Below are 24,430 nucleotides of genomic sequence, written 5' to 3' on the forward strand. Positions count from 1 at the left end.
ATGAACACTGCATCAGCTGTCTTTTTACATTGTTCATAGACCATAACAGCTGCCAAAGGAATCAAAAAGTTTTGTTTTTTGATCAAGTGTTGTACAGCCCAGGGAGAAGACTTAAAGTGATGTTCGGCATTTTAATACAATTACTGTATAAAGAAACTGACCAAAGAAAATTTTTTCCAGAATATGTTCTTGTTAGTAGTTGATTTGTTCAGATTCTTAGTTCTTGGTGATAGACAGTTTGACACAAAGGTAATCCTTGATTTAACTAAATGGTTAAAAAGGTTACAGGTAAGGTTGGGTGTCGATTAGCAAAAATAATTTCTCTACGCATGGTTTGGTAACCTGACCTGCCAGGATTGCAAGCTCCTCAAAAGGACTGAACATCCAGCTACTAAAATCATTGGGGCTGACCCTCCAGATCTTCATATCATCTACTCAACCAGGTGGCTGAGGAGACCCGAGTTTATCACCTCTGTGATAACAGCCATCCAGTTCACCCCGTTTCCACTTATTTCTTCTAGAAAGTACTACCGGACCCTCATCACTCATTCCACCTGCTTCAGGAACAGCTTCTTTTTCCAGATCATAATATCCATGAACTCCCAGTTAATGTGACACCACCTGCCCAGCACTTTGTACTGTACACACATTTCACTGTACTCTCTTGCAGTGTATATGACAGTAGAGATCTCTAATCTAATCTCTAACATGATGATGATAATTATCCAATATTTAAAGCTCTGTAATAATGATAATTGTGTGGAAGGTAATTTTTTTCAAATGTTTTTTTACATCAAGATGACTTCTTTGCACTGATTTTATTATTTACCCCTTTTTTTGCGTAGTAAAGCTTTTTTCCTACCTGAAAAATACTATGTCAGTTTGCCGTATCTTGCATCATGAAGCATTAAGGCAGATTATATAAGACCTGCAGGATTTCAGCTGAGATTCCTGAATCTAAATATCAATCAGGTACCTTGTAAATGCAGTAAAAAGTCTTTATTAAAATAATGGCATTTTATAGATATTGTAGTGTGGCATTGTGCATGCCCGAGCTAACCCAATGAATTTTTGCTCATTTCATTGCTCTTTTAGGTAGTTCACTATCCTTGAAAGCATGGCTCGTTTTAGTCACACTCGAATGGAGATTGTGCGATTGTGGCAAGATTGCCCTTTTTACAACAACATTTATTTATACAGTATAGCACATTTTCATATAAACAATGTAGCTCAAGGTGCTTTACAAGATGTCAAAGAGAAGGTAACATGACAAAAAAGCAATTAATATTAGGCAATAATATAAATAGTATAATATAAAAGTAACAGAAAAAAAAAGTAAGGTTGGATGACTGGGGGGGCGGGGGGGGGGGGGGGGGGTAGGGGGGTTGACGTGTGCAGAAAAAACCAAAAAAATTCTAGTTGGGCTTTAGAAAAACTGCGGGGGTTCAAGGCCAAAAGACTGCCCAGCACCCACTGGCCATTCTACCTAACAGATGTTCTTAGTTCGTTCCTCTTGGTTTTCAGGCTTCACATGAAAGGATCTGATGTAGTTGGTCTTGTGGACAGCTGAGACACTTGTCTTCATTCCATCATCACAGGCGCAAATCACCTTTTCATTAGTTATTATTAAGCAGGTAAAAAGTCTGGAATTGAATCTGTGAATTCTCTATATGAGGTCCAAAGAGCTGTCCATGCAAGTCAAAACAGGTCATCATTAGGCTGAGTAAACACAAAACAAACCCTTTAGAGAGAGAGAGAGCAGAAACATAAGGAGTGGTCAAATCAACCATTTGGTACATTCTTAAAAAGAAAGAACACACTGGTGTTCCAGGCTCCTAGGAATTGTGTTCGCCAAGTCTCTGCTGACCAGGTGATACATGTAGTATAGTGGGGCACTGCCATTTGGGCTCACTACACACATCCTGGAGAATAATGTTTTGCCATAGTGCCATTTGGTTGTCAGGCAAGAGTGCGATAGATCCAGGCATAGTATACTTTGACAATGGAAACTCCTTCTTGGGATGTGAAACATAACTTTTCTGGCATGGAAGAAGTCATAGGTCATGCAGAAGGTTAGAAAAAAACAGCTACATCCAGTTTACTCACCTCTACCACAGCATTGGCTTTGGAATCAGATTTCTCAATGAAGGATGGCCTCTACCCTGTTTTGGAGATATCTCAAGCAGGGGAGAGAACTTGGGAAGGCAGGGAGATACTAAGCTTCAGGAAAAGCAAAATGTATTCCATCATGGTGGACAACACTTTCTGTTGCACAGACATCTGAAGACTCGTAGAAGTTTTATAATCCTTTCTAATGTGATTTGAAGAAAAGAAAAAAAAAACAGTCATGACAGTTTTACTTCATGTTAACTTGTGGAATGTGCTACAAGCGTGTATGGGAGAGGTCCCTGGCAGTTGAGAGGACACTAGCTAGGTGCCACACAGCTGGAGTTGGTTCTGGTGAAAGAAATGGCCCTAACTTACACTTAAACTTTGAGTGCTGTTTGTATGCATGTAAACAAAGGACTGTTCAGAGTATTCATCCTTGCAGAGACTTCCGACTCGGTGCCTGATAGAAAATCAATTGCTGATATTGTAGTTGAATTTCTGTGCTAGTTACAGTATTCAAAAAAATGTACATCATTTTCAAACACATGGATGCTCATAAATGTACACAATAATAACTTGCTACCACTGTACCTTGGGTCAAAGGTCAATGATCAACTTTATTGTTACGACAATTGATCTGTGGCCATATGTTCTGGACATTTGGGCAAAGAGACATGTCAACTGATTACCACATGTTGGTCTGCTGGTTTAGATCTTGCATGAAGGAAGAAGGGTCTACAGATTTGACAGCGAGGGACAGGTATGTTAAAAAGACAGTTGCGACGCGCGGGTATTTTGCTAGTACATAATATTTGAGACAAAGACACACTTTTCTTTGAATTACCCCTGAGCCCCATTGTTTAAAATTGTAAATCAAACAATTCAATTGTGCTTAAAGTGCACATTGCTGTCATATTAAGTACTTTGTTGCATATCCCTTGAATGCAATGACCGCTTGAAATCTGTAATTCATAGACATCACCGGGTGCTAAGTATTTGCAGCCATTTTCAGCTCCTGCTTGTTTTGGGGTGCTTGTCCTCTTAGGTTCTCTCTTCAGCACATGGAAGGTATGCTCCATTGGATTGAAATCGGTGACTGACTTGGCTGTTCCAAGAATGTTCCATTGTTTAGCTTTGTTTGAGGCTTTTTCTTTACCATAGTGAGGATTGTTCTGTCATCAGCAGTGGAGGTCTTCCTTGGCCTACCAGTGCCTTTGTGATTACTGAGCTTGCCAGTGCGTTTTTCCATCCATCCATCCATTATCCAACCTCTTAATGATATTGCAGATGGCCGATTGAGGCAATTCTAAGGTTTTAATGATGTCACTAATGCTTTATTAAAATTGTTGTTTCTCAAACTCATAATGGCTTATTTGATTTTCATTAGCACAGTTCTTCTCCTCATGTTGAACAATGGCAACTACAAACTCCAAAGGGTAGAAGCAAGCCTAGCAAGGCATCTTACGCCTGCACTGATGGAGCAATGAAAGACACCCGAGTGATCACAAGCACCTGTGACACCATGTATCCATTACATTTTGGTGGCCTGAAATAAGGAGACCATGTAGCAAAAGTAATTTTTACATGCTGTGACCGAAATGTACACAAATACCCTTAAAATAAAGTCTGCAATGTGCACTATAATCTTGTCCAAATTGTTTAATTTGTAATTTTAAATTGTGGACTCAAGGATAAATCAAGGAAAAATGTGCCTTTGTACCAAACATTATGGAGGGCACTGTATATGGTAGAATTTGGTGAGGCAAAGGAGAAAGACGTTAATGCAACCTCAAAGAGATTCTGGCAAACCAACAACTCAGCAAGGGTAGAAAAATGTGTTGACCTAAAATGTTGAATTTCTCATATCAACAAGAAGGCAGTGCAAGAAGCATTGGTTGACAATGGTTCACTCGATAACTGTGAATAAAAGGCAACTGAAAGTCGTGAAAGCACTGGATATTATAGAGGTGTTTTGGCTAACATGCCTTTTCAGTGTTGTATGGAAGCTGGGGTCAGTGCCTCCGGAGTGCAGACTAGGGAAGTGATTCCTGTTTTTGTAAAGAGGGGGCAAAGTGGTGTGCTACAGTGACCAAGGTATCACACTTCTAAGTTGACCTGGAGACCTAGATCCAGGAGAAATAAAGTGAGATCTGTGTTGGCCATGTAAAGTTGAGTAACTCTTTACCTTCACAGAGACATCATGTCTGCGTCTTGTGTGGATTTGGAATAAGCTTATCACCGGCTACCTCTTACTGTCTTAGGGAAAGTACTTTAAAAGTACTAAGGTAGTAGAAGTGCTTCTGCATGCCATTCACTTTCTGTATTTGTAGAAGTAGATTTTTTTTACTGTCTAATTACCATTTAGATGAGTCCAGTCAGTGTGGATGTAGTGGCCCTTGTTTCCTCTTCTATCCATGATTGCCATTGACAGGATATCAAGGCGCAGGTAAAGATTAGGGGTACCTATTTTGGACGTCTTAGGTTAGCATTTCTACTTTATGAAAATGATACTATCCTCTTCACTTCATACGACTGTGATCTCTCACTTTGCAGCTGAGTGTCAAGCAGTTGGGATGAGACATGGTGGTGGAATTCAACTACCTTAGGATTTTGTTTGGGAGTTAGGGAAAAGGTGACTGTGAGATTGAATCAATGAATTAATGCAAAGGCAGTACTTTTTTGAACATTACACTGCATGGTTATAGTTAAGAGAGAGCTAACTCCTCAGATCAACCCTTCAATTTACCAGTCAGTCTGCATCCTTACTTACAGTATGGTTAGGAGGTTCAGGGTAAACATTAAAACAATAAGATTGCAAGTATACTGTATGTGGCAGAAATGAGATCTCTATGTAGAGTTGCTGTGCTTGCACTTTATGATAATGTGAGGAGCTCAGCACTATGGGAGGACCTCAGAGTAGTTTTGTTGTTTTCCTGTGTCAAAATGGTTTTGCCATGTTATATGAACACCTTCTTGGTGCCTCCTTGTAGCAAAATCAAGAGATGCAGGAAAGAGTGCATCTTGCAGTTGATCTGGCAGAATCTCTGAATTCTTCAGGTGGTACTGGAACCAGTTGCTGAGGATATAGTGGCCTGCCAACCTTCATGATGATGACATTTTATACTGTACTGCTGTAGTCACCCCCCACGTGTATTATCACAGGGCCAATTGAATTGTGGCATGGTTCCATTTGAAGTAACTGTTGTAATTGCTGTTGGCGTGCTGCATGTGCCAGCTCATATTATCGTGTGCAGAATTTCCTGTTTAACCATGGAGAGCACACTCCAAAGATTTTTGCTCTTTTAAAGTAAGCCAACTATTGCTGCTAATGCAATATTCTTGTTCAGGCTTAAATTCTTTTCTCTCATTTCTTAAGATTAAGATTCTGTAATTGATTCTTTAATTCTTATGTGACTCTTTTCACAGTTTTTATTGCTTCTTGTTTTATAAACCAACAATTAGATACAAATAAAGGAACAATTTTCCAACATCCAACTTGGCCTATTTTACACCAGTTGATTGAGGTCTCCAGGACTCTAAACAAATCCAAATCATATTATGTGATATCATCTACTGTTAAATTCTGCTCCGTACTTGTATTATTTATATTTTTAAACTGTATTGAGGATTACTTGTGTTCTGTTCTGTGTATTGTGTTCCCCCTTCTTTTTGACACCCACTGCACGCCCAACCTTTTTGAACTGCCTTTCCCAAGGTTTCTTCCATTTTTTTTCCCTCGAAGGGTTTTTTGTGAGAGTTTTTCCTTGTCTTCTTAGAGAGTCAAGGCTGGGGGGGCTGTCAAAAGGCAGGGCCTGTTAAAGCCCATTGCGGTACGTGATTTTGGGCTATACGAAAATAATTTGTATTGTATTGTTTTGAATCTGCGACACTGTGCATTACAGGACAACACCTTGATCACTGGGACACTCTTCCTGCACCTGATTGGGATGTTTTCTTTTTAGCAATACTTTTTTTTTTATTGAATCAAGAGAAAATTCAAAACTAATAAGGTACTTAGAGGAAGAAGAAGGAAATAATCAAAGAAAGCATCAAGTATGCTACTAAATAAACAGAGGTCTGCTGTAATGGTAATGTTTATGGGCGCCAGATAATAGGGTATTCATTGTAGAAATCAAAGTGGAACAGATCTTCATGAATTTTAAGGATACTCCATTAATTCACAGTTAAGTGAACTAGAATAAAAAAATAGTCCTTTCTTTTCAGATGTTAAAAAAGAAGCTTGGAATATTTCAATTGATGGGCAAGAAATAATTTAGTTGCTAGAAACTAAGAACAGTTCACATTTGTGGTGAGAGGAGAACAAAAACATTAAAAGGTCCAACAGGAGGAGAATTTGGGGCATAGCAGTGATATTCACAGACAATGACAAAGAGAGAAAATAGAAAATTTGAGGGCAGTGCCATAATATATGGAGGAAGGTGCCTGGTAAAGAGGATGGTGTTTTAATAGCATTAAGGCAAACATCTTACCTTGGTTATGCATTCCAGTAACAATGTGGCAGTGAAAGCTTTTCCTCCATTGTATATGCTTTTTCATGTTGCTTTCATATGATTATGTATTCAAAATTATTTCATATTATATTTACTTATACTTTCTTACCAGTGATGTCAGGCAGCCTGCGAAAAATATTGTTTGGATATGCCTTTTTGATTACTGTGAGGGCATAAACTTTGATAGAATCAATTAATGATGGGTTTTTAAAGTAACAATTATTTCATGTGTGAATGTACATTTCCAAACAAAACCATTTTGCCACTTGCTCCTGTCATAAATAAAGCACAGAGCTGATCATTTGATGTCTGTACTGTGTCTTGTCGAGACTTTTATTTAGAGATCATGCACCTCAGCTGCATAACTGGGCTTTTTGTGATCCACATACTAGCAGTAATGTGCATCCTCTTCTCCAGAGTCCTTACATGCACGCTTTGTTCTGCTTATTTAAGGATAACTGGAGGACTCACTTCGGCAGCTTACTCAAAGCTTCACAACAGTTTTAACAACTCAGTGCAATTATTTTTCCCTCAAGTGTTTAAAGTAGGAAATCATTTATCTTGATTTATGTTTTAATACCCTTAGAAGTGTGCTCTTTCGTTTGCTGCAGACATTTTCTTGTATAGAGTACACATTACAGATAAAGCTGTGCCTGTTCTGTGTATGCAGTATCCATCACAGACACACACACACATCTTATATACAGTACAGTAAGATAAAATAAAACTCCAGTAATAATGTACATGGCAACTGAAAGTTTACCCATGAGGCATTTGGATTTGGATGAGGTTGTTGATAGACAGTATATTTTCAAACTTGTACTGTGTTTGTTTATAACAACAGATTTTCAAATTGTGATTTCCCATTTTTAATTTAATATACAGTTATCTACAGTATATATGAGGACTTAAAAATGAGAGAGAGTATTTGCAATATGTTGGATGTTAAGGTAAAAAGTAATTGTGTATTACATGTTTATGTCTTTTAAATTCATTTAGTTGTATAAAATTCACTACATTCACCTTTGAAACCCGTAACCAAACATGTTACTTTATTGTCTTAAAAAGTGAGTAACACGATCCCAAATGGGTATTTTTCACATACACTACAACAATAAAAGCACCATATTACCACACGAGAGGAAAGTTTAAATATTATGGACATTACAAATTTTTTTTTTTTTTTTTTTATATATAGTTTTTATGCTAAGCATGACAGATAAACACCATTTACAGTATGGTTCACTGCCACAATTTAAAAACAATGTTAATGTACGATATTATAAATCATCAATGTTAAGGGAAGACATTTCATGAATTATCATTATTTCATATGAAAATTTTTACATTTTTATATATATATATATATACACATATATATACATATATATATTTATTTATAAACATAGCATCCATCTGGATGGACTTTACAGCAACCAGAGACCAGGCTATTCAGTGCAAACATGTTAATACAAGGCAGTCGTGGCTGCATTACTCCTTTCTAACTTCTGACATAGAAGAATAGTAGAAAAAAAAATTGTTTGCATTTAAACAATATGCAAAAATACAGCAAATGAATTCATTCACTCAGAGTGTTTTATTCATGTTGAGGAATATGCCCTCTATTTTTAAACAGTATAGAAAAAGGTATATTTTTAATGTTTCCCAAAGAAAAAGTGCGGTACTGCTCCAGGCTCACTGTGTATTTTGCTTGGTGAAAGAAAAGGATAAATTGACTGGTGCCTGTAGACAGTTTTTGGCCTTAATTAGAAATAGTACTTGTACTCCACAGGTAAAGTAATTCATGTACTGAGGAGAGTTTTCTATGGCACATACTCTTGGTAAAATAAGTTAAAAAAAAACAAAAAAACATGTGAAATCTGCAAGAATGCAACAACGGAACAATCCATATTATAATACCTAGGAGTTTTGAATATTAGATCCCACATAATGGAAATGTTTATGGACATAGACTTGGATGTGCGGTTAACAAAAACTGATGTTATATACTATTGGAGTAACTGTAGACAGGTTTGTCATTCTGAAATGCTAGAAAATATTTGCTGGCTACAAGGTGAGCTGGAAATGTTATAGTCAAAACCATGTAGCATTGTGTTAGACAAATGTAAAATTCACACAAGAGAAGCCATAGTGAATGGAAGCTGAATATCATTTTATGGGAATATGGTAAAATAAGGACTCACAGTTTTGAATGTATAAGAGCATTGCATACAAATTATATATTGTCAATAAAAATGTGCTACCCACAAGTGTAATGATGGTTATGTTGAAAGTGTTATTTAAAAGGATCTACAGTGAAAATCCCAACATTCATTGCGAACAAGCTGATATGAAATAACTAGTTCCTATTTTTTGAAAGTCCCATTTTGTTGCTATATCAAAAAGACATGGAGGTAGTTATTTATGTTAAAAAACACACACACACACTCCTAAAAATTAAAAAGTATTAAAATCACATCTGGATTGTGGTATTATGAATCGGCACATATCTGAAATACACATTTTGAAAGGCTAGCAGCTATAGTATAGATGATAAATGTACTGTATGAAGATCTCAGGCTTATTAATTGTAAGAAAAAGAAAATGTCTAATTTTACACATTTTCATGGCTAATATCCAAAAGCCATGAATGATTGTCCTGGACTAGAATTAATGCCTACCTCCTTATGAACAAGAAATGTTTTTAGAACTTAATTGGGCAGGTAACACTACTTGCATGCAATTGTTAAAAAAAAAATAAAATAAAATAAAAATGACACAAAGTGTTAGATAACACAATACAGATGTTTGACTGCAGCAGCTGCACTTACTGCATGCTGTTTAGTGGGCCACCAGATGGCACTGCAGTAAAACTGTGGTTGATAATAAAAGCAAGAGTAGGCCAACATCATTATATTAGCATCATAATGATTAGAACTTGCACTTTTTTTTTTTTATCCGTGTTGGCTTTGAATCCTTAAGAATAATGCAGCAGAAGTCTTTTAAATTTCATTCAGATTAAAAAGAAAATTATACACTCAAAAGACATGAATTCCATGTAAACAAATATTTAAGGACTTTGTTCCTTCATTGCATTTATGTCAAGTAATGCATGCAGCCACAATCAAAGCTGGGCAGCATACTATTAATAAATTCAACAGTTATGCACGTTATTAAACTTCCACACAAATATTAGGGTACCTTTGAACATTTCAATGGGGCACACTGTAAGTGTGAGACGGTTTTCTGTGGTTTGTAAACATGTCAAAAATAACCATTCATCGACTCCTTTAGCATGTTAGATAGCTGCTCTCCACTGTGGATATATATGCTGTTTTCATGGTTCTGTCAGAACAAAATTATTCCTGTGGTAAGGTTTATAAAAACGTTGTAACATTTTGGACCCATATGTTTTAACCCCTGACTCCTCAATATTAATTATAAAAAAAATCATTTACCAAAATAAAGGTGGCATTCAAGTCACAAAATCTCAAGATCTGTGCAATAAAAAACAATTCCCCTTTAACATCAATTAATACAGTTTTTAACTTTCGTAGAACTTTGTTCAGTACTGGCAGGTAGCATCTTTAAAAATGTACATTACAGAAGGCTGATTTTTATGTTTCAATCATATCTAGTGCCACTCCGGTTATATACCATAATGCAGGTGTGTCAGTGGTCCTCCCACTGCATAATTTGTTGAATAATTTGCTGGCAAATGTAGGCAAGACCTTGAGGGACAAAAATGCTTATAAAATGCTTCCATTTTGAGAGTAATTTATTTTTTACTGGTCGAATTTGAAACCACCCTGACAGTAATATTTCAACCACGGTGTCCTTTTGCATCCAAAATGCCATTCAGATGTACCCACTGGTATAAATCACCACATCGAACAGTCATACTTGAAGGTAACAGTCCCAGTGATGTGTGCTGCATGGCTCCACTGCAACACAAAGCTACTGTAGCAGCTTTCAGACACTGGTAATTGAAGCTAAACAGCTAGAAGGCTTCTGCAGTTTCTCTGGTTCAGCATTTGGTGGTTCTGCAGTGGGTCGGAAGTTAAAGGCCTGGGTGCTGCTTCCCCCGTGACCTGGACTTAAAGCTGGGTTGTGACGTCTGTTGCTTTCAACAATACTTGAGGTGTTGGAGGCCAAACTTTCACGTGTACTATAGGGAAAGAAAGAAAGAAAGAAAAGAAAAAGACAGGAAAGAAAACAACATTTTATAATGGGCTTCCTGTGTTTTCTATGCACTGTCATATCAGCAGAGCATTTCTGCTTTGATTGTTCACATATGTTCTTTATAATGCTTTCCAGAAATTGGCAGTAGTCATTCCATACTGTATAAGAGCTTGGCCTATGCAAAACAGAAATCTATCTCATTCCTACCTGCCAGAGAACAGAAATAATTGCAGCAATTAAATCCTTAGCAGTGGTTTGACATACAGTCAAGTCATTATTTGCCTAACTGTAAGTAATACATAAGATTATAACTATGATAATACCAAATGATTTCTACATACTTTTACCATACAGTTATTTTTGTATACATTCAAGGCAGTTTTGTCCCGATTTGATGCAACCAAGTATTGCTGTCTATTACTGTACAGGCCATTTTAGCCAACGATGTATACATTGGATAAGAAATGTCAGTGTCAGTGCAGATATGGGAGTAGCTGTTTCTAACTTGTGCACAGTCAACTTTAAAAAAATCCTGCTTGTTCAACCTTATTTCTCCATTCCTAACTGTACTTGAAGAATGTTGCATCATTGTTACCTCCTGTTGGATCATGTTGTTTTTCACTTTTTGTACTGTTTAGGACTTCATTCTAAAATCTAGTTAAAGACATATTAGTAAATATTGGCATATAGTATTGGAGAATCCAGTCATTGTTGTTGACATTCTAAATTTTTATAGTACTCGCATATCTAATTTCTATGGTGCAGAAAACATTAAAGGTCCAGTTTACAGGATAAAAGCTACCACCTCTTCGTTGGTTATCAGTTTCGCAGATGGCATGATGGGAAAAACCTAAAGATTTCATTGCATTGCAGTTGCTTTCTGTTACGAAAACTTGCTACGTGTGCTTTATTCCCCTCTCATCAGAAGTATAGCTACTACTATGTATCAAGCATGGCTGCCTCCTTCAGTTGCAGGAAATCGCATAAATTACTGTTAAGCGTAACACAACAAACGGTATTTTGCTATTAAAATATTTTAAGAGTTGCATTTAAAAAGATAGGGTACAATAAAGTCTTGACTATACTACAAGTAACTCCAAATGAATATGCTGTATCACTCTGTGCATAAAATCCATTTGTAAGCTTACTATTTATGTGAATACCAAATATGATCTGTTTCCGTATGCCTATCAAGCATTCATAATAATACAAATCATTGAAGACCTCTTTTACCTTAGTATTGTTTTGTAATTATATCTATTACATAAAAAAATCTTGGGATGAGACTTTTTTCCGGCAACGAGACGTGATCTTTTGAAGAGAGACAGAGAGACACTTTCACATCCCGCGAGACAGGCACACCACGTCATACTTACAACCTTTGGAAGCAAGTCCCGTGATACACATGCAGTGTATGCAATACACATGCAATTCGAAAGTCTCAAAAAAATGAGTGAAAAGATCATATTAGCACAAACAAACGGAAAATATTACTCTGTGAAATAATGGAAAAGCAAAAACAGATCGAATAGTGTTTGAGGACAAAAGGACTGGTGCTGTACAGACTTTTAAACGTTCGAAGCGCCGGCTGAAATGACAATAACACGGAACAAAAGTAGCAGAAAGCCAGTAGCTGATCAAGCAAAGAGGCAGTAAAAAAAAGTTACTTGTTTCCCAATGTATCACCGTTTAAGAGGGATTTCAGAGGAGCGATGGCGTCACCTTGGTGTGCATTCAGCCACATTCTTCATAACGGCGTGTGGCACTTTGGGATAGGGGTTTGGCTTTAGAATTTGTATGAGAGTGAAGTTCAGATCACACGGCTTGGCAGCAGCAGCAAGCCAGTAGCTGATCGAGCAAAGAGGAGTTAAAAAAATATTTTTGTTTCCCATTGTATCACCGTTTAAGAGGGGTTTTGGAGGAGTGGACGCGTCTCCTTGGGGTGTGTTCAGCCCCCCTCTTCACAACAGCACGAAACACAGGCAGGAGGGGAAGGGTCGAGCGAAGCCCCCTTGTAAGCATATAAAAATAAATATATATCCTATCTACTAAATTGTGGTACTACATTCAATTCCATTTTCTTCTGGAAAAACAAAGAAAAAAAAAAGAAAACCGCTAATGCCTTTTATTTTTTAAAATGCTCTTTAAAATGTGCTGATGATAAATCAAACATCCGTTTTTTAAGTGAAAGGGACCTGTTGGAAGTTTATTTAAATTAAATTTGCAAATATGTGTTCTCTGTTCCACAGCATTACCTGATGTAATGCATAAAAATATCCAGAAGATGGGGGTGTTGTTCAGTCATTGAATTCCTATACATAATGCACTGTAATGTTGCACTACATCTGGTTCCTTTTCATTCAAAAAAAACAAAGTCGCCAAGATGATGCATCAAAAAATACTTTCTGGAAAAAATTTAGGGGAGCCAGGCTATTAGAAGTTGATTGAAATAGAATATTCAAATATGTCATGCAGTCACATGCATATAAAATATTCCACCTGACACCCATTCATATTATCTTTAATAAAGTCATAGAAAAATCTAACCTGCTGGTCAGCAAAGTGATATTTTACTTCAATTTGTATTTATAAACTGCCAGTTACAGTAGATTAACTGACATGTCTCAAATTTTACAATGTTATGAGGCCCATGTCAGCACTCCTTCCATACAGCTGCTTTTGTAGATTTATCCATTTTAATATAACTAGCAAAGATAACTCAAAATTGAGTATATGCAAAATATAGAAGAAAAAATGACTATACAACTGAAGTAGTCCAGTGAGCTGTTACAACCGCAGGAATTCACAGGAGCCATAATAGAGGAAAAGAAGAAACCACATAGGTCCATGCACTTTACTAAAATAACAAAACTATCTTAAATTACCCAGTGATCCAACTATGTTTGGCTTTCTTTGTTTTTTTAAAAATATATTTTTAGTATTCCAAACCTGTTTAGATCATAAATATCACTTGATGACATTTTATGGTTCTTAGGCAAAGCTTGGTAGCCTTATTCACCAGCACTCAACTGTAGATACAGTATACTGTTAGCTTGTTGAGAGAAGTGTGCTACAGGAACAGATAATTTTATTTAGGTCTTATTAGAATCACTTTGTACTGTACATTGTCTTGAATGTGATTCATTAAATATTAATCAATAGAGGAGTTTCACACTTAAACATGATTGTGAATGACTTGTTTGTGTATTTTATTAACCCAAAAAGGATCTAATTTTTATATTAATATTAATTGGATACAAGATCTTGTGTGACCTTTGTGAGTACCTTTGATTTACTGTGATTTCAGCCTTTACATTAATGAAAGCTGACAAATTTCAAAAAGGGAATGATAACCTTTAACAGCTACTGTATATTATACATTCTACGATAATGTTTTTATTTTCAAGTCTACTTTTCCACTTCAGAGTCCCAGGCAGCTACTGCCCATCCTGGCAGCAGGTGTGCAAGGCATCACTGGACACTCCCACACTGATTCAAGAGGGGCCAGGTTTAAAGTTGCATACCCACATGCTAGATGTTAGTTAAAACTGAAATACCCTGAGGACCCTGCAGGCAGTGTGGTGGAGTGGCTTTGGCTGTCAAGACTCTGAGGTTATGGGTTCAAAACCTGCTACTGACACCATGTGACCTGCCTGTGCTCAGGTATATAAAACATTTTTTTTATTTAGGTCTGTTGTATGCTATTTTTCAGTGAAGAGAGACATCTGATAACATTCTCTGACATCAGTAATGATATACAGTATTTACTCTTATTGGAGTATGAGGCAGGTCCTAAACTACTAATTTACTTATTATATATGTAAACTGGTGGCTCCAGATTAGGCAAGGAGAAATTCTAGAATTTGTGTTTAGTTTAGTGGAAGATACTTATTTGTTTAATTACTTCATATGTAATGGAAAATATTGAAAAGGGTTCAGAATTTTGACCTTAAGTTTTAGACGGATTTGCATGTTTTTAGGCATCACTGAAACATACTGGGGCGGCACGGTGGTAGCACTGCTGCCTTGCAGTAAGGAAACCCAGGTTCGCTTCCCGGGTCCTCCCTGCGTGGAGTTTGCATGTTCTCCCCGTGTCTGCGTAGGTTTCCTCCCACAGTCCAAAGACATGCAGGTTAGGTGCATTGGTGATTCTAAATTGTCCCTAGTATGTGCTTGGTGTGTGTGTGCCTTGTGGTGGGCTGGTGCCCTGCCCAAGATTTGTTCCTGCCTTGCGCCCTGTGCTGGCTGGGATTGGCTCCAGCAGACCCCAGTGACCCTGTGTTAGGATATAGCGGGCTGGAAAATGACTGACTGACTGAAACATACTGATAACTTTAAGTTTGGTGTCTGTGTCAGTGTGAGTTTGCTTCAGACAAACCCATAAATCATGAGTAGATGAAACAATTGAAATTTGAGACATTAAAACCTCTCCTGAATATGGAGAAAAGCATTTAGCAGCCAAGTCTGATTCACTGAATATAATTTGTGTTTTTAGGGTCACTTCCAGAAAAAGAAAAACATGATTTTCAGAAAATTAAAAGTGTGTATAAAAATTGTTTATGTTTTCAACCATTTCAGTTTGCTGTCATTTTTCATTTACTGTGGTGAAAGCCTTTGCTGTTATTGTGCTGTGATTGTTGGGAATTTTTTGAGAAAATGTTTCAGACAAAAGTCTAGAGTCTTGGAATACTTTAGGATGGAATAGCAAACAGATCTGACAGTTTTACTAGGAGTCTTCACCCTATCCATTTTCATTTTCTCTTACTTACCAAGTGTTTAATCATGTTTTTATATATATGTATATATAAATAAATATACAAAATATAAAATTGGGCACTAGGTTTTGATTTTGTTGTTTTGAAATTTAGACTATAGATCACTGATGTGCTGCAATTGTGCAGAAAAAGTTGCATGACCTACTGGACCATTTTTTTTTAAAGCCTTAAACTATGTATTCCTTTCTAATGCACAAGTACAAATTTCATTCAGTCAGTTAGAGAGTGAGAGAGCGGTCAGGAGCACACACTGATACAGCACATTGCTGCACCCACTACATGACAAACCAGCTCAGGATCCCCAGATTAGGACTCAAGTGCAGCCATACAACAGGCTACACCTCAGCACCACGCTAGTTCAGATGGAATGGAACAATGTTTGGTTTTTTATGGTGGCTGCAGTGCCAATTCTGCCACCAACCCCCAAGTTTTTCCCTGCAGGTTGGAGGGCCTACATGCAGAGCTGGATGCAGATTAACATCATACCCAGGAGTTAGACAGTACTGAAATGAAAACCATTTTCATATAGTATAAGAAATATGTATATAGTATATATGTTTCTTTCATTTTTTATTGAAAGCATGAATTTTACATATATAGGTTTTTATAGGGTCAGATGTACGGAGTACATTGAAATTCTTACTTGCATCTGCTAATCAACATGCAACACTTGATTATGAAGGTTTCTTCTACTCTAAGAGAGGGTTTATGGAAGTGGTGAGAGAGGACATGCAGGTGATGGGTGTAACGGAACAAGATGCAGAGGACAGGAAAATATGGAAGAAGATGATCTGCTGTGGCAACGAACAAGTTCTACTTTACTGTTACGCCGAACAATCAATCCCAGCAGAGATGGCACTTTTCCCAGGAAAAGGAAATGTTTATGGCTTTTATGCTCAACATTTTTTTGAGAGCTCTTTTTGAGGCTAATCGGTGTAGATGTTAGATTCCATCTTAAAACCCACCTGTACTCTGTGTCCACAAGTAGAGAACTGTAGATATTGTTTAACAGCACATATAGGTTACTGAACAACCAGAAACTGGTGATTGCGCATGAATGTATTGGAATTCCATATGTGGAGACAGTTTAGGAACAACACAATACAATATTCAAAATATAATTTTGCATCATAATTAAATATTAAATTAGTATTTTTTCATCAAATTTATGAGGTAAAAATTGGAAAGGAAATAAATTTTTTTTCCTGGAGTCTTATCAGATCTGGAATATGTTGTTAGATGGAGGCAGTATTAGGATCATGCAGTAAATCATCCTGACTCATTCCAGTCAAACCACTGCCATCGTGATAACTTTTATACCTTTGACATAATAGTTTGACACATGAAAATGTAATATTTCCTTTCTTACTTTCAGGGCAGGGACATTTGATTCACTCAAAGGTTTATTTTGTGTGTGCCCTATACTTGTATGTTGGCTTGAAAGGGAGATATCCTGTCTTTTCTTGTACCTTTGGGGACTATAACTCTTTAGGATACAAAGCACGAAGTAAAAGACATGCTTAATGTATTGTAGTATAGTAATATTTTGTAAAAGCACTAATTGGATATTTTACTTCTCTACAAAGTTAATTTTTGCGATCCTGGTGTGTTATTTACCCAATCAGTGGGTATTTAACTCAGATAATGTATTTGGCATCTCTGCTGCTTATAGGGCTTTCTCCAAAGACATTGGAAAATCAAGAGGTGCCTAAGAAAAGCTGCTTTTTATGAAATATTGGCACTACATGTAAAGTAAGCAAATGTCCCTATTATTTTCATCTTATTTATCTGGCCATTTTTCAAAATGGACAATTTTTGAAATAGCTATGCTACAATTATGTTGTAATTACATGGAGTGATTTATCTTTGCATCTCACATACACTACATGTGCCAGTAATTATTCTTTTTCAAATAAACAATAAAAACAAAACCGGGACAGTTTCTCATTATATAAACCAGTCCCTTATGTTCATAACAAAGGTTTCTGAGTTCTGAGAGTATTTTAGTGAACTGGTTAAATTACCAATCAGATTTCATGAACAAGTTGTTTAACTTGACTAACAACTGCAGTGTACTTTTGTAATTGTAGGTGAAACAGGATCCATGTGCTGCTGCCACTACTTAAGACATTCATATATTTTCAAAATGTAAAGACACTATGAAAAGTTTTTTGAAAATGTGTGCCTAAATATGTCGCTAGATTATTAAAATGTAGCACTGGTTTGTGATGACCATTTGATTATTTTAAGGGGGTCTTTATTCTGCTTCGCTCTAAATTCCCTCAGCTTTGATGGACGATATGTGATTCATGAAGTCTGGAATCAATATCAAATCCAAGATCATATGTTAAGTATGTATGCAAAAGATTTTAATGGTTAATATTAACTTGAAATTCAAATTACTAGTATAAAGACTAAATTTCTACTTTTATGAACTATTTCTAAATAAATATCCTCATCCTAGCACCAACCACAATAGCATTCCCTATCAACTAATGACTGGAAAATGCTTTACATTCATCTGTGAAGAGCTGCATTCGAATACTCCAAATGTAGCCCAATTGCAGTGGTGGTCTAAATCTGTATGAATTATGCTAGAAAAAAGATGTTTTGTGGTGAATACTCCCATCTTGTAAGTTGCTATTAAGAAACAGTAGGATTGCATATTGCATTGTGGACATATAAATTGAGTTTCTTTCATATTTGAGGTCTTCACTAGTTCAGTTACTCAAAGGAGGATGGCTGGGATTTAGCCATACAAAGCATACAACAAAGGGATTTCCTTCAGACATTTTCTTGAAAATGACAGAATTTTACTATTAATGCTTGTGATGGACACCACACACGTGCAGGCCTTCCAGCTAGAATAGGCTCCGATTCCTTACCTAGCCAAGAGACCAGCAGGATAGAAGGACAGGGGGAGACATCCTGGCAAGGCTACAGACTCCCCTGACAGGATAGATGGCAGCGTCACTGGGCACTGTACACTGGGAAGTGTAGTCTGATAGAACAGTCTTGTCATGTCCTGTGGGTACCACTAGGAGCTGCTGTTGGGACATGTGATCCCTATTTTCTGGGACTGCCGATTGACCTGGAAGTATTTCCATCAGGCTATGTTCTGGCACTGAAGTACTCCTGAGTCCATAATAAAAGGAGTCACCCTGCCACATCCAGGCAAGTCAGAGGTGGTAGGAAGGAAGACAAAGCTCAACAGGAGATATGGAGGTGAGAAAGGAAAGAAAGAAAGAAAGAACTATTGTGCATTTTGGAAACCACTGGTGAAGGATTTATTTGTTAATAAATCATTTATTTGAAGTCGGGACTGGTGTCTGTGTGGTGATGTCTCAGGTTTGGGAAGCTTCTGCTCCCTCTACTGGTTACATGGTGTATATCCTTTACTTCCTAGACTAGACAGAAATGTTCTTTGGCAGTTTTGGAGAAATGATGCTGGATCAACTATTCTGATTTAAAAAAAAAAAAAAAAATCACTATAGTGATTAACATTTATACTGTAGCAGAAATACTCACTTTACAAGCAGGTAGCTAAATTCTAGACTGAAGGAAAAAATCCTTGTTACTGTTTGCCATCTGACACAATCTAATGTGACACTAAAAAGTATGAAGAATGAAAAACTACTGTTTAGGCCTAAATTTGAAAAACTTGCCTGTACAGCATTAAATCATTACAAGAAAAAAAGATGAAAATTGGAGTAGAGGAGAAAGAAAAAAGAAAGCAATTGCAATGCACAGTTGGTGCTGTTGTAGAATTCACATTTGAAGTGAAGATTAATCTTTGTAGTTTCAAAATATACCTTAAATTGATCATCTTTAAGATTTATTATGCAAGATCACAGAAAATACCTGGTATGAAAAAATCTTGAACTCAAACCAAATTTTAAAATCCTTCATTTTTGTTTTCTTCTCAGAAGTTAACACACCGCTGGATTATAATTGCTACTCACTACCACTATTTACCTGTTTATAACTCGTTCATCCAGAATGGATACCTTTCAAAAAGAATTACATTGTTACTTGTGACATGGCACAAATAAAACTAAACCATAGAGTGTCAAATTGCAGCATATTAAATGTTTTAAACACAATGTCTAATTATTTACAAGCATAGTAACATTAAAAAGTATAGAAAATATGATGTCTTTCACAGTACATAGTTCCATATGTCATGTCTCCTCTGTTATTTGAATCTCGTTTAGGAAAAAGAATGTATGCATGCAAACTAAAATGACATACTAATAGTTTAATAATTCTTTACAAAATCTAATTAAATCGGTTTGCTTATTAATATAAAATCCATGCTGTGTGTGCAATGTATCCAGATTTTTAAAATCCAATTCCAGCAATGGAAGACCACGAAGTAACATAGACCCCTCTCATTCTCCCCCAAAAAAAGGCAAAATAAGAGTTTGCCATAAAGCAAAGAGATGAGATAGTAAAGTGCCTAAACATATTATGGATATATGAGGTAAAGATTATGATTGCTTTAGCAGAAAGACACATGAAAATAGGGATTTTTTAAATTATTTCCGTAGCCAGGCAAAAGATGGATCTGAAATTAAATTGTTTTTCAAGCTACCCAGCACTGAAAGGAAATGAAGGCTGAGCTTTAGAAAGTAGTGTGTTTTTATTTTTGTTTTCCATTACTTAATGACTTTTAAGTGGGATCACTGCACTTGCTCAGTGGCCTGTAAAAACTATTCACCTCTTTGGGAATGTTGCAATCTGACAAGCTAGACCGACATTAGGGTAGTTCAATTATGTAAAAATCAAGGTCTGAATATTCATATTGAAAATAAGTGCATATTCAAATATTTATTCAGCCATAGGTTAAACAGTTCTATTTTTTACTTAATGTAAAATAAAAAGGTACACAGTTATTTCTAATTTTGCTTTTTGCCAATGGTGCATCTACAAAGCATGAAGTGAATATGACACATGGACAGACACAAATGTCAGATGAAAGTGGTACTTGAAAACACAGAACTTTACAAAAGCTGGATTTTCTGGGCATAAAAAGTGATTTGATTATACTTTTCTCTTTGACCACAACTCTTTTAATGCCTGCAATGCACTTAAGAAACCCAGAAAAAATTGCTCATGATTAAACACATTAAAGGCATTTTGGTCCTTGGGTACCAGAAGATGTGAGGTCATTGTCCATCTTTCTTATACATAAGACAAGGCACTTATAGTCTATTTGTGTTTCACAAATGAAGTAACTGAATGTGCTAACTGTTGCATTGTAAAAATCTTTAAAAATTAATCCTCATTGTAATATTTTATTTAGCAGATGATTTTTCCACAGCATCTTAAAATACTTAAAACAATAAACAGCAATATTTTGATCCTAATCACAAGAAGTGCACGATACAAACAAAAAAAAACATTGGTGGGACATAGAGGACATGGATCCTGATCATTTGTGTTCAGTGGTACAACTGGAGGAGCCAACATTCATTCAAGGAATAACATACAGTGATTCAATTAGTAAGAGCCCTTTTCTTTGAAAAAAAATCTGTACAAGTAACCTTAATACTTATTTATCATTACACCTTTTTTTAGGAACTTAGTGTTGCTATGTGTCAGCCCAGCAGCCTCCTAAAGACTTGCATCGGTGTTGTGGTTGTTGTATGTGATTTGCTGAGAGAGAACATCATTGTAAACTAAAATTAACAAAAAAAAAAAAAAAGTTTCAGACAATAAAATTTAAAAATTTCTCAATGAGGTTTTGCTCCATGTTAAAGAAAGCAAGGGCAGGCCCATTTGCATTTCAATGAAGAATTTCTCACAAGGATCTGGTCTTTTGAATTACTTTAGTGCAAACATCTTAACAGGAATAAATAATAATAATACATTTTATTTATATAGCGCCTTTCCCATGCTCAAGGCATTTATAACCTACTGTGAATATTTTAATAAAAATAAAATTACTGTCCACATTTCACTTTAAATCTGTGTGCGACAGTGAAAATTATAGATGCTTATGGTAGCATCAAATGAAAAGAAAACACATACTAAAATAATTTTTCCTTGGCAATTATTTCATGATATACAGTAGGTAAAACAGTGGGAATTGTTGGCATGTTTTCATATAACCTTACCTGTAGTTCTATGTCAAGCTCTAACTCAGCATAACAAGGAAAAAGACAGACAGATATCTAATAAAAACTGATATTGTTTTCATGTGTAATGTGGTGCAACAACCAGTTCTTCATCTATTACATTGTTGTATATGATACTGTTGTATTTACTGGTACTGTCTTTGTTGCAGGGATTGTTTCTTCTTGTAATTACACAAGTTGTACATGTTGCTGGGTCATCACAAAATGGAGCTGCTGAGCACTAATTTCCAATAAGTCGTGCTGAAATTTACATTAATGTAATTTCACAGTTAGGACAAATGCAAAATGTTGAGCATATCGGTGTCTGTCTTTCTCTACTAATATTTCACATACAGCAGCCTGTCTTATTTTTTCTCTCTGGGGTTTTTTTTCAGTTGAAGAATTGCATGCTTATGTAAGGAAATGATTAGTAAAAAACTGAAAGAAAACATACATACAAACCAATATCAAATAAAATAATTGTACTTTTCATTTACTTTTACATTATTTGTTGCAAGTTCATTTGATGTTTTATCCTCCCTATTGAATAAGTTCCTAACTGGCACAATTAATACCAAACTCTTTCCAGTGTTGCATTCTGAATTGCCTTATTTTTGATGTTTCTGGGTGAAACTTGATAGCAGGTATTGTGATACTGAAGAGACTGTAGCAGCCACAAAGTCTGGTCAGGTTCTTACTAGTTTACTTTTAATTTAAATAATCTGCAATATACTGAAATGCGAAAAATAACAGAATTGTGTACTGAAATTCCAGATTAAAGTTCCATATGTCATGTCTCTTTCCTGAGCTAAAGTTAAACCTGCCTTAGCAGCTCAGGTGATAGTCTGCTTATATTTTTTTCCTGCTTTATTTGAAGAGAATAATTACTGTGTAGCCAAATGAGCAAAGCTGGGGAGTTGTATTACACAACAGATTGTCATTTTGGGCACAGATTGGGAAAACTTCTGCCCTATAGTATATACAGCTCTAATTAGTTATTTTGTAATGGACAGATTGTTCTTTAGAGGTTTTCCTCACTAATGTTACGGCTTTTGGCGTGATTTGGACCATTTTAAGAGAGCAGACACTTTCAAGCATTTACATTAAACTTTCATGTGCTTTGAAAGATCAGGCCATGTATAGTTAAGAGAAAGAAAAAAAAATGACAGCAGAGAAATTATTTTGTTGAATACAGCAGTGCATTCCAGTGAAAAATAACTTTTACACTCACGTCAGTAAAATTTTATTTTAGCCTTTCAAATTAATTTTAAGGCCACATTACAAAACCAGCAATGAATAATGATTCTAGCCCAAATAATGACCAACTGACTAACCCAAATTAAAATCTCACTTTAATACATTTTTAAAAAGCAGCCAATTTACAAAAAAGTGTTTGTGGAAAAACAGGATGTTGTAGGTTTTACTTGTTTTTGATTTTTATAAAATATTTACATAAGTGATTTTAATTGTTAGATATATTCTTTCCAGATAAGACAGCTACTGAGCTTTTGTGTGCCTGAATGGTACTTGTCTTTTAGTTTTCAAAGACTACTAGTGTATTTTTTAAACATTTGAAAAAATCAATTGTAAAGTGCCATGTGATAACGTGCTCTGGGAAAGGTGCCATAAAAAGTAAAGTGTGGCTGATTACTTATTCTGCTGATGGCCTTATTTGGTGGTTTGTTCTGGTGGTAATAAGACAATTGAATATTAAATTAAGAATCTAATAAATGAGTATTACAGATAAAAATGCTTAAATATTGGAATTTCAGATTGCATTTTGATATCATCCTGCAGTATTGTATTGACAAGAGTAATGGCAATATCCCTGTGACAGTGATGGTCTCGTATAATGAAGTGAATGATTAGCCAAGAGCTTAATAAATACTAACAGGTGCTAAGTTGCTGTGGCAACTACAAGTTGCTTACTGGGACCTTAAAAGGCATAAACACTAATAGTTTCCAACAGCCTAGGCACATACAGTAGTCGACTTTATTACATTTTTGTAGTTTTTACCCTGTGAATTAATGTTACTGTTATTGTGAATAATTAAAGGTACCATTGATTTTAAATTTCACAGTAAAGCATTCTAAGGCACAATTAATCTTCAGAATTGCTAAACTGAATATCATTTCATTATATACACTCTATCACACACCGCTGCTAATTGTCTTGTTTTTAGCCATTCAGACAGCCTCGCTTGCTCACCCAGAGGAAAAACTGCAGCTGTAATATCACTATTATGTTTTCAATGTTGTGGTCCCTTTCTAACTGACTCTTATCGGCCACAGATGCCTATACTCTGAATCCTTAATCAAAGCAGTGCGTTGGACTATTTGCTCTTCAAACTGGGCATTCTGAAGATGTTTCCCCTGTTCAGGAGGGCTGTACTACATACCCAAACAAGGTGGAACTAAACGTGTCCTCAAGGAAATTTTCTAGAGACTTCGATTGTAATCAGCACTGATAAAGGCAGTTTTTTAGTGTGATTAATGAAAGTAATGCATTAATTTGGGAACAACTTACTTATTTCCTTTTTATTTTTATAGTTTTTTGCAATTATGTATCAATAAATATAATGGAACAAATCATGATAGTCTATCCATTTTTGGACTCAATGGGTTAAAAAAACAGTGGCATAAACAATGAAAACATTTATGATTATTCTTCATGCCATCAAGGCAGAAGTCATGAGTTGATATACTGTAAAGTTTCTGCTTTAATACAAATGCT

The 24,430-nt window shown here is 35.9% G+C and overlaps 2 protein-coding genes across 7 annotated transcripts in view; both read right to left on the reverse strand.

Annotated features, from left to right (window-relative positions):
* The window catches only part of trappc11 (trafficking protein particle complex subunit 11), a 973,608-nt gene that overhangs the window by 31,438 nt on the left and 917,740 nt on the right, over window positions 1-24,430 (reverse strand). The window lies entirely within an intron of this gene.
* stox2a (storkhead box 2a) overlaps window positions 7,645-24,430 on the reverse strand; it is a 412,127-nt gene continuing 395,341 nt past the window's right edge. For all 6 annotated transcript variants that reach the window (XM_051928429.1, XM_051928431.1, XM_051928433.1 and 3 more), the window contains one exon: window positions 7,645-10,788. In XM_051928429.1, coding sequence (XP_051784389.1) covers window positions 10,593-10,788 — 196 coding nt within the window. In that variant the 3' untranslated portion in view covers window positions 7,645-10,592. The remainder of the gene's footprint in view (window positions 10,789-24,430) is intronic.

This window comes from Erpetoichthys calabaricus, chromosome 5 (assembly GCF_900747795.2).
Source record: "Erpetoichthys calabaricus chromosome 5, fErpCal1.3, whole genome shotgun sequence".
In the NCBI taxonomy this organism is placed as follows: domain Eukaryota; kingdom Metazoa; phylum Chordata; class Cladistia; order Polypteriformes; family Polypteridae; genus Erpetoichthys; species Erpetoichthys calabaricus.